General features: G+C 42.1%; 1 protein-coding gene across 1 annotated transcript; it reads right to left on the reverse strand.

Moving 5' to 3' along the window:
- Positions 1 to 884: 884 nt before the first annotated feature.
- LOC308103876 (R-spondin-3-like) lies at positions 885 to 10,224 on the reverse strand (the record flags this gene model as incomplete). The annotated part of the gene is made up of 6 exons (XM_080454083.1): positions 885 to 889; positions 1,833 to 2,024; positions 3,436 to 3,585; positions 5,537 to 5,677; positions 8,404 to 8,595; positions 10,176 to 10,224. The coding sequence occupies 6 exons, from the start codon at positions 10,222 to 10,224 to the stop codon at positions 885 to 887; spliced, it is 729 nt and encodes a 242-aa protein (XP_080310209.1).
- Positions 10,225 to 12,123: the final 1,899 nt, after the last annotated feature.

A 12,123-nucleotide genomic window follows, 5' to 3' on the forward strand; every position in this document is an offset into this window, starting at 1 on the left:
TTAATTTATCTGTACAATATTTGGTTTGTATTTTTTTGTAAGCTAGTTTTTACATTTCTTAAACTTAAATGTGATGGCAGCTGCAGTGTGACACCTTATAAACAGCTCTGTTGTGTTTAATTCTATTTTAATTGCACCACCATACATTTCTTGTTGTTTTATTAGTTTTATTTGACACTTGCTTTGGTAATGTAAACTTGAGTTTCCCATGCCAATACAATACGTACAGCCCAATTGAATTGAATTGAATTGAATTGAATTGAATTGAATTGAATTGAATTGAATTGAATTGAATTGAATTGAATTGAATTGAATTGAATTGAATTGAATTGAATTGAATCATTATGTTCAGCTGTGTACACTATGACCAATGGAGGCCCAATAACATACTGAAGAAGACGAAGATGATTTGAGGAGGGGTGGGGGAAAAAAGCCATGTGTTTTCAATAAATCAGAACATCAGATGTTATTTTATCTTATTATATAAGAAATACATCGTTATTTCTATAACTTATAAGAAAGTAAAAAAAGAAGAACTGTTTTGGGTGAAAGTTGGCTGATGTATTATTTTCACTAGACACAGAAAAAGATAGCATCTTTCATTGATCAGTAGTCCATCCATTATGCATTTCACATTCACCAATACAGTAGAATATACATTCATTTGGCTACGTTAATTTCAGCAACCTCCCATAAAGGCATCAAACTATTGTATATACAGTAGGCTACTATAGTCAGCTGTTGATTTGTCGACCAAGTAGTTTGTGTTAAGTTGCAACAATGACAATGTTTTTGAATTCATAGCTTCAGATTGATGTTATTGGAGTCGTCATTTGCCTCCATCCAGTCCAGCCATCACCATCTTCTCTTATAGCCTACTCATGTCAGCCTAGGAAGGAAAAGAAGAGGTTAATATTGAACTTCAAACCACATTTCCATTAAAACTATAATTGAATTATGTGATCAGAGGTTGTAGCGATATGAAGCAAAGGCGTCACGCATGGGCCGTTACTTATATCATGCAACAGCAGATTGGACATCATTGTTATAAACCAGGGGTCTTCAACAGGGGCTCCGGGACCCCTAAGGGGTCCTCAGAGTTACTACAGCCAAATCTTTGTGTGATCGCATACTTTTTTTTAATAGATGAACCACTTGAACGTCCCTATTCTGAGGAGAACTTTAGCTAAAAATAGCAGATCTACAAGCTCACAACGCCTCGCGCTGCGAGGCGTTGTGAGCTTGTAGATCGGCTATTTTCGGCAAACAGGTTTGGCGTAGAGGGGGGAAAAAGAGCAGACCAAGTACTGAGTGAAAAGTCAAGTTTATGACGGTTTAGGCGGTTAAACGTTAACGTTAACATGAATCTAACATGCACTGATGACTGTGCTGTCTGGGCTTGGCATTGTCGTGGAATTCTGGATCAATCAGCAACCGATAAGGCACATAGGAGTCGAGACAATATTCTAGGTGGAGGTGGTTATGCTTAATGTACATGATATCATGGTCAGAAGTACATTAACACTCATGTCAGTGGTACGGTCTGCCTGGAGCACAGGGCAGAGATCATAGTTATACTGTAGCTGCCTGAAGGACAAACTGAACCATAACAAGATAGGCTGTACCAAAACAATAGCTATTTAGGCCTAGTGGAGACATTTAGGCTCTTTCAAGCTGTCAAATATCATGTATCATGTATGTATTGTAAGTACATAAGTACTTAAGTATTATAAGTGATGGTAAAATATAAAGGTTAGATACAAGCAGCCATATCATTTCTTCCTCAGCATGAAAAAGGTTGAAGACCCCTCATATAAACCATTGCACTTTACTTGGACGCTTTTTGATGACACACTTCCTCCACTCCGAGACATTCGGGCACGGGGGGCCACCGTGAGTGGCGGGCGGCTGAGGGACCCCTCCTCGCGTGCGCGTCTCCCCTCCCCTCCTGTAGGCGTGGTGTGTGCTGCCTCCTTTGCGAAGACACGGTCCCCAGCGTCCCCACTCCCCTACCACACAGTGCACTGCAGCATGAGACAGGGGGACAACATATGAGGGGTCCATGAGAAATGGACTCAGTGGCAGGAAGAAAGAAATCAGAAGAACAAATATAGGGGAGTTATGGAAGAGACACTGTAACTTGTAAATCGTTGCTGTCGGGCAAAAATTTATCTCCATAATATATATATATATATATATATATATATATATATATATATATATATATATATATATTTTTTTTTTCATAGATCAAAACACTACTTCATCATACTACAGTGTTATAAAATAGTTGCAAGAAATAGCAGATCTACAATCTCACACCGCGTTGCAATGCGTAAATCTTTTCAGATGGTGGCCCTTGGTTAAACACATTCTTGGGGGTCCTTCACATGAGAAAAGTCTGAGAACCACTGATCTAGATTGGGTGTAGTAAGTAATGTAAGTAATACAGAGAGGCTTATTGTCGGTATCAGGCCGAGAACGCAGGAGTCTATCCCGGTTACAAGCACTAGACCCCTGGGAGATGGATTGCTGAGGTGGAGCGCCACACCTATACCATCAGGTCCCAGTACTTACCGCACAACTTGCCGCAATGTGCTTCTCATACGCTAAGTTGGTGGTGCCCTGGATCGATCCCACGACCTTGTGGTCCAAATGCGAGAGCTCTACCAACTGAGCTACCCGTCACAGTGGTAGCCTGGTAAAGCCCCTCCCTCCGGAATTCTCATTTCCATTTGATTTCAGGAAGGAGTCTGGCATGAGGGCTTATTTGGCTTTTTGTCACCGTCCACCAAGTGGACGAGCCTGTCAGCGTCCTTAGCCTGGTAAAGCCCCTCCTTGCTCATCGTTCTGTGATAGACAGTGAAAGTTGGCCAATCAGGTGGCGAGTTCGAGTGAACCCGAATGGATCCGAGTGCAGCCGACCAAAATGGAACGGCAGCCTTTGTTTTCTGTGCGCTGTTTTCGTCTCTCTTTTAAGACTTCAAAACGCTCTCAAACTTCTTTTTTGAGGCACGGAATTTACGAAGATATCGTTCGGATAGAATTTAGTTGTTTATATGTGGTCAATTAATCATGACAGAGCCTATTTTAAAAAAAATATTCAGAGAACCGGCAGGGACGGGCAATGACACGCACGTACCCGAATAAAGCAACCTATTTTCGGTATGGCCCTTTCAAAACTCCCCTTGCGTCACATTGCTCTGGAGCTGCTGTAACAGACTGCTCATTGGCTGAAGGGGAATGGACTGCTGATTGGCTGAAGGAGTTGTCATTCAACACTACTACTCCCGCCCAGCTACCGCACACAGCCAAATTGACGAATGGGCTTTCATGCCAGACTCACTCCTGAAATAAAATACAAATGAGATTTCCGGAGGGAGGGTTTACCAGGCTATCACAGTGGTGCTTGGGGTGCAAAAACAGATCTCTCACCTGGCGGGCTGCACTGCATGAGCTGTACGTCAGCCTCCAGCCCCTGTGGGCAGGTGTGATGACACTGGCCCTGGAGGAGGAACAGGTGTGGCCTGCACCTGGCACAGGTATCCCTCTCCTCCTCACACAGCTGGCAGCCTGACGGACACTCTGTGAGAGAGGAGCACACGCAGTGGTGTAGAGTGACCAGATGGTGGAAAAAGTGGTCAAATGTTTTACTTAAGTAAAAGTATCAATACTGCAATGTAGAAGTACTCTTGTTACAAGTAAAAGTTAGGTGCTTTTAGTTGTAATGTAATTTTATGTAATCTAATTTGACATTGCTGTATAGTACGTTTACAACTTTTGTCACCCTGCCCTTTTAATTATTAACTACAGTACATTTGACATTGCTGTATAGTACGTTTACAACTTTTGTCACCCTGCCCTTTTAATTATTAACTACAGTGACTACACTGTTGCCTTCATCGTGGGTTTTCAACTGGTGGTCCGTGGACCGCTGGTGGTCCGTGAAGGTATTGCATGTGGTCCCTGACCATGCATTTAGTAATGTAGGAAAGTGAAGATTTGTATTATATATTATTATATATTTATTTTATCGACCACTAGTTGAGAAACAGTATGATGTATGATGACGCATTAATGTGGAATGCCCTACCAAAAGGAGTAAAGGAGTGTAAAACCCTACTCACTTTCAAAACTGCCCTAAAGATACACCTTCAGGAGGCTGCAATTCTAACCTACCCCCCTACCCCCCCCCCCCCTTTTCTTTTTCTTTTTCTTCTCTTGTACATATTTTTCACTCTTCATACCAGTAACCTGTATGCTGATTGTATGACATTCTGTATAGTAGAGTGTTTATCTGTCTGTCTCTTATATGTCATCATGATTTGTGTGCATGGGGATCTCATCTTAAACAAGCTTAGTGCTTAATGCGTCTTCCAGTTTAGTAGACCTTGTATTGTGAATTTGTACTTCCATGTAGCCTACTGTTGTTCTCATGTCTTACTAAATAAAGTACATCAATCAATCAATTAATCAATCAATCAATCAAACAATCAATCAATCAATCAATCAATCAATCAATCACTCAATCAATCAATCAATCAATCAATCAATCAATGTTGTCAGTTACTTGGCAGTCGGATGTCAAGAACTTCCACAGAAATGGGAATTAGAATTTCAAGGGAAACTGTACCGGTTTACCTGGATGAATCATTGGCAGGAAATGCGCCCATATCAATCGCATGTGCTTGCTCATAAAAATGTTGCAATGAATCAGTTAACATGAGTTTAATATGGAAGGTTAAGAGAACAGAATAAGGGCATAGAACAAAAAGGGATGCACGCACATCTCCATAAAAATTGGCAGGTGCTGGACTCAAAAATACACACGTTGAAACGTTGTGAGCCTTAAATAAAATTGTGGTCGCTGGAGCGTCAACAGTGTGCGGACTTCCTCTTCTTTCTAACAGAATAAGGGCAACCATGAGAAAGGAATGGATCAGTGGTTCTCAATCTTTTCTGAGCTCTGGACCACTAGCATATCTCAGTTAAATAACGACTGTTAAAGGCTTGATTTAATTCACCTTGAATTAACAAATTAAATTAAGGCCTTAACAGTCATTATTTAGTTTCAAGCTTTGTCCCCCACACCACGCCCATATCCCCCCTCCCAACACAACAGTGGTCCCCAGGTTGATTCTCAGTCAGGGTGGTGGTCCCTGGTTCATAATCAGTTGAAAACCCATGGCCTACATGTAACAAATTAGGCTATCAATTATGGCCCGATGATTCTGGTTTTACTTGTGGAGCTAGGCTGGCATCTATGCACAACTGTCCATATAGATCCAAATTAATCACATGCACAGAATTACTTCAAATGATTATGAATATCCAGTTATAAATTGGTCATTGTAACCTAAATTTAGCTGACCCTCCCTTATACTAAAATTAGAAAGGCATGACCCTCCCCTATTTTCCTCCAGGGACCCCCTTCTGTAAATTTCGACTGGTCCCTTAGATACTTTCCACCACTGCTGCTAATAATGTATTCAATCAATTCAATCAATCAATGTTATTCCACTTCATGTGGTCTTACCAGTGCACTCTCGTAGCGCAGTGTTTGGCGCCGTGCCCTCCGGACAGCTGTCCCCGCACCTGCCCCGGAACAGGAAGTGTCCGGGGTGGCAGCGCGTGCAGAAATTCTTGTTAAAACAGGAAGTGCAGTCCTCCCTGCACCCTGCAAGACATGAAAAGGGTCACATGTGTGTGCAGGACACTCATATAGATTCATAGGATTCACCAGATACTGCACATTCAAGACTTCAAAATGCTTTAATACCAGTGGTTTTCAAAGTGGAGTCCGGGGACCCCCAGGGGTCATTGAGGGTGTTCCAGGGGGTCCCCAGCTAAATGTTTATAGTAGGATCTACAAGGATCTAAACATTTTAAGGCATTTTTGATATTTTTGAAACACTTTAACAACACCAATCTTGCATGGGGTCTCTGGCACAGTATCTTTTCAAATGGGGGTCAAATATACATATTACATAGGGGGTCCTTGACATTGAAACGTTTGAGAACCACTGTTTTATACCATAGTAGCTATTTTAGTGGGGTTACGGCCACACACGTCACGTGCAAATTGGGGTCTTCCATCCATCCATCTTCTACCGCTTATCCTGAATCGAGTTACGGCGAACAGTTCCGAGAGAATCCCAGACTTCACTATCCTGGGCAACATTAGCTATACTTCTAACTGGGTGATCCTGAGGTGCTCCCAGGCCAGGATGAAGATATAACAGGCTCTGTGCATAACTGTAATTCCGTGTTTCCAGAAGGTGGCATGCTTGTTTCCTGTTCCGGTTCATTTTTCCCATATAGCTTTGATTGGCTCAGTAGCATGTTTGAACCAGCGTGACACACATGACACCTTCACATGTGTTTCCAGTTCAGTCGGCTGCCGGGCCAAATCAAATGATGCCATGGGGAAATGAACCAGAACAACCGGAAACCAGTGGTGTAAAGTAACTAAGTACATTTACTCGAGTACTGTACTTAAGTGCAATTTTGAGGGTTTTTTTTTACTTTAGGGCACGGTCACACCACACTTTTATTTTACCTCTGGGGCGGAATCTGCCAATGCTTTGTCAATGCAAATGTGTGGATTCATGGTCAAAACATCGCAAGACCATGAATCCACGCATTTGCATTGACAAAGCATTGGCAGATTCCGACCCAGAGGTAAAATAAAAGTGAGTGACGTGCCCTTACTGGAGTATTTCCAATTTTCTGTACTTTTACTTCTACGCCATTACAACTCAAAGGCAAATATTGTACTTTAATTCTGTACAATGTAGATTTGTAGAGAATTGTAGATCTGCTATTTTCAAAAGATTTTATACATTTGAAAACTTGTGAAATGGGACATTCTGCAGAATGACTACTTTTACTTTTGTACTTTAAGATACTTATACTTATGTACTTTTACTCAAGTAAACTTTTAATTCCGGACTTTTACTGGTAACAGAGTATTTCTATATGATGGTGTTGATACTTTTACTTAGGTACAAAAATTGAGTACTTTTTCCACCACTGCCGGAAACACAGGTATGCCACGTTCTGGTAACCTGGGACTATACAGTTGTTTTTGAGCCTGTTCCCACATCTGCTCCTGATCTTTCACGTGGCGCCCTGCAAGGAGGCATCTGTATTAGATGCCCCCAACCACCTCAATGTATCTGTGATCTTGTTCTTTGTGTCATAACACACATTTCATCATGACAGGTGACGTGAGAGTATACTGTAGCAATGAAGACTTGACCGGTGGTTTGAGAGCTTTTTGCCTTCTGTCTCAGCTCTCTTTATAAAGAGATAGGCCTACTTCCCTTTCAAACATGTTTGGGGTCATTTTAAAGGAGAATTTCGCCGGTCGGACCTTTTAGACAAAAGTATTATAAATGTAACTGTGTTGTTTTACATTCTTTTGCCTAATAAAAATTTCAATCAATCAATCAATCAATCAATTCAATCAATCAATCAATTACGGTTTTCTCACCTTTCTTATAATAATAATAATGAATTGCATTTTTATGGTGCTTTTCTAAGTAGCCTACTCAAACTTACTCAAAGCGCTTTACAATTCATTCATTCATACAGGGGGGGGGGGGCATTGGGAGGTGAAGCGGCGAACAGTCAACGCCATGCAGCGTCCTCACTTTTCCCACACCAATGGTGGCAAGCGAGCGCCGACCGACTCATTGGAGGCAATGTAGGGTTCAGTGTCTTGCCCAAGGACACTTCGACATGTGGTCAGGAGGAGCCGGGATTCGAACCACCGACCCACGGATCAATTGGACGACCTGCTCTACCTCTTGAGCCACAGCCACCCATCTTAAGATGTTATGATATCCTAGGACGAGTGGTACAGTACAGAAATGTCATAACTCCATAACCGGTCCGCCGCAGTTAAAAACCCACGCCTATGGTCCTTGCTCTAAATCGCGTATTTTTCTTTTTTTCTGGGAGAGATCTGATGTGAACTGATTCACTGCCAATCACGTAGATCGTAGATGTCTCAGAGGAGGGCTGTAGACAGTTCAGAAACCCGTCTACCAGTGACATCATCGATGGGGAATCCAAGCTAATAGAAGCTGCAGGCTTTGTATTCCTGGAAAGTTGCAATGCAATAATAGATCCCATTGTTCTCGCCTTAATAAAAATCTGAATTAAAAAAAAGTAATCTTTTTGGGGGAAAAAATCCTGATGATGATGTCATTGTTTCTGTCCACAGCCCTCTTATGAGACACAGACCAAGTAGGAAAAAAATTTACCATTATATCATGAGCATTAGTGAGGACCTATTATATGAAGATTGAAAATGGGTGAAGTCGTCCTTTAAGTAACAAACGTGAGTACTTCTTCCACCACTGTAGAGGAGAACAACAGTGCAATACATATACTTACTGGTGCAGGTGCTGATGCGGGGCGAGCGGACGCCGTAGTGGCCTCGGGGACAGGAGGACAGACACGCCCCTCTCTGCCTCACGCCGGCCCACTCCAGGTGGAAGAAGAGGCGGGGCTTACAGGACAGACAGCCGTTGAGGGCGGAGCACGTGACGCACCCAGGCTGACACAGCCTGCTCACTGTGGAGCCTCCTGGGATGGAATATAGAGTCACACACTCACACAGGTGCAGAAAGTGAGTTTTGTTTGGTTTTGCTGCTAAAATCTGTGTTAAAATAGCTCTATGCTCTGTTGGCAATCATTGTTATAGAGCAGGGGTCGTTTTCAGGCCAAGGACCCCCTAGCTGAGTGAGAGATGAAGCAGGGACCCCCTCTATATTGTATAAAATTGTGTTTCAGATTAAACTTTTTTCGTTTACTTGGTCTTTTTTCCCTCTACACCAAGCCTCTTTGCCAAAAAATAGCAGATCTACAAGCTTGTAGATCTGCAATTATTTGGCTAAAGTTTTCCTCAGAAAAAGGGATACTAGGGTTCAAGTGGTTAAGATAAAAAAAACAAAAAAACATTTCACACAAAGATTTGGCGGACCCCCTGTAGTAACTCTGAGGACCCCCTAGGGGTCCCAGACCCCCTGTTGAAGACCCTTGTTATAGAGTGTTTGTTCAGTAACAGGGATCAGTAACAGTCTCTCCCGGCTCTTTTGTAAACAGAAAATGCATTGGTGTAAAGTAACTAAGTACATTTACTCAAGTACGGTACTTATTTTTTAATTATTTTTTACTTTACTGGAGTACTCAGAGGCAAATATTATACTTTTACTCCACAGTCTCCACTACAATTATTATTACAAAACATACACTAACCACTTCAACCCTAGCCTGGTAAACCATCCACCTTCCGGAAATCTCATTTGCATTTGATTTCAATTCCTGAAATCAAATGCAAATGAGATTTCCGGAAGGGGGATGGTTTACCAGGCTACTTCAACCCTATACACATTTCAGCCATTTGAAAATAGCAGATCTACATTGATTGATTGATTGAATATTTTATTAGGCAAAAAATGTAAAACAGCACAGTTACATTTAAAATACTTTGTCTAACAGGTCCGTTCATAAAAGTCCTTGCGGACTTGTTTCCAATGAGGGCCTTGGTATTTAATTCATAGGCTAAACAACAAGCTCACAACGCGTCGCCTGCGACGCGTTGTGAGCTTGTAGATCTGCTATAAAGATTTTTATGCATTTTATACATTTGAACATTTTCCGGTAGGAGACTCAAAGAGTCTCTTTTGAGTCTCCTACCCGGTAGGGGACTCAACAGCTTGTATCCGGTAGGACCTACCTACTATAGAGCCACGGGCCGGGGGACCTCCGGTCAACTAATGTATATAGCGTTTAATTGGTTAACCCTTGAAGTAAAGGGCTATCTTCAATTTATAGCCCATCGTAAACATTTCAGCCAATAATAATGAATCATGGCCTTACTGTATGGCAGTCTGAGATTAACGTCGGTCCCTCTCCTCCTTTACCTATATGAGGTTTTCAAACAATTTATTGTTTGGATATGGTTCTGACCCATGGAATTCCCTTTGAGCTTTACCACCCCCCCCCAGAACTGAAACAGCACACTTATTGTCTCCACATGGGGATGAATTCTCTGCAGTAGCAGAGGCAAAAGATTTAAAGAAGTGAATTCCACAGGTGCCCATGAATTACAAAACGTTATTATGGGGATGGGGGGAGAAAAAAGCATTTGTTTTAATACTTACGTTTGTATCGCAGAATCTTGGTGTGATCTTGACCCTCATTGAATTCCATGAAGAAGTGCAGAATCCAAATTAAAAGCGGCACCTGCATTTTCCCGCAGTACGACACTGGACCATAGACCCTATCCCCTCACAGTGGCACGTTCACATTACATTGCATCCTATAATTCCAACAGAATAAACTGAATTACACCCCCACCCAAAATAAATATTCATCCCTGCAAGAACTCCAGCCTGTTGTAAAGAGTTAGAGCAAATGTTTTGTTGGGATAGAAGAAGAAGGGGGAAAAGAAAGAAAATCCCATGTACATTCCATGAGATCAGCCAAGCCGGTAGAATGCCATAAGGAATGCAAACATAGGAGAAACTATCATATGATAGTCGCAACCCAGATCAAATGTAGAGGTTTGGGTTATAGCTGCTGTGGGATTGTCCTGTTTCCCACAGACACACACACACACACACACACACACACACACACACACACACACACACACACACACACACACACACACACACACACACACACACACACACACACACACACACACACCTCTCTCTCTCTCTCTCTCTCTCTCTCTCTCTCTCTCTCTCTCTCTCTCTCTCTCTCTCTCTCTCTCTCTCTCTCTAGCCCTCCCTCTTTTTCTGCAACCCCCTCTGGGTATTTTCTCCACCATGAACCATCCTCTCTTGTGACTCATGTATCTGCCATGAAAGTCAGAAACAAAAAGTGTTCTGAGTTTCATAAAGGTAGGATCAAACTCGCCAAATGCTTTAACAGGTCTCGAATCCCACCTAGCTAAACTCAAAAAATAAAAAAAACATACTAAGAAACAAGGTTAGGCATGCTCCTGTTAGCAGAAAAAAGCTACCTCGATGACAAAATTGAGGAAAATCAACAAGATCTGCATCTGGCTCCCCGACAACAAACTTTCATTACACCTGGGTAAAACTGAATCCATCCTCTTTGGGTCCAGTCTTAACCGTAGCAAGGCTGAGAGTTTCACGATCAAAGTGGGTGATGATGTTATCACAAGAAAGGAGGAAATTACCTACCTGGGTTTCATCTTGGAGGCAAACCTCTCCGGTAACAAAAACGCCGAAAGAGCGATCAAAAAGGTCAACCAAAAAACTCGCTATTTGTGGAGGATTGATCGTCTAGTCAGTAAGAATACTCTGAAAATTCTTGCAGGGGCCCTCATACAAGGTTATTATGATTATGCATGCACTTCATGGTATCACAACACCTCCAAGGCCTTAAAAACAAGGCTCCAAACATCCCAAAACAAACTTGTAAGGCTACTTCTTGGCCTCAATCACAAAACCCATCTAACCCCTGCTCATTTTGCTAGGATTGGATGGCTTAGGGTTGAGGACAGAGTACATCAACTTGTTATGGGCCTGGTCTTCAAGATACACCACAACATTGGGATCCCCCTGTATTTGTCAAAATACTTCCAAAATGTTAATGAAGTCCATGATCATAACACCAGAGGCAGCTCCACAAATCATGTTCAACCCAGATTTGGCTGAACTAAGGGAATGAACTCGTTCTCATGCTATTCATCGAAAATGTGGAATGCCCTACCAAAAGGAGTAAAGGAGTGTAAAACCCTACTCACTTTCAAAACTGCCCTAAAGATACACCTTCAGGAGGCTGCAATTCGAAAATGGCCCCTGTCTAAGTCTTAACCTACCCCCCCTACCCCCCCCCCCCCTTTTCATTTTCTTCTTTTGTACATATTTTTTTCACTCTTCATACCAGTAACCTGTAAGCTGATTGTATGACATTCTGTATAGTAGTGTGTATATCTGTCTGTCTCTTATATGTCATCATGATTTGTGTGCATGGGGTTCTCATCTTAAATCCAGCTTGCATGGACAGAGACACTGAAAGGCTAGTGTTGTATGTTGTGATAAAAAATACTGTAACTTTCTAAGAAAAAAGTAA

Source organism: Gymnoscopelus braueri (assembly GCF_963280865.1).
Source record: "Gymnoscopelus braueri genome assembly, chromosome: 16".
NCBI classification, from domain to species: domain Eukaryota; kingdom Metazoa; phylum Chordata; class Actinopteri; order Myctophiformes; family Myctophidae; genus Gymnoscopelus; species Gymnoscopelus braueri.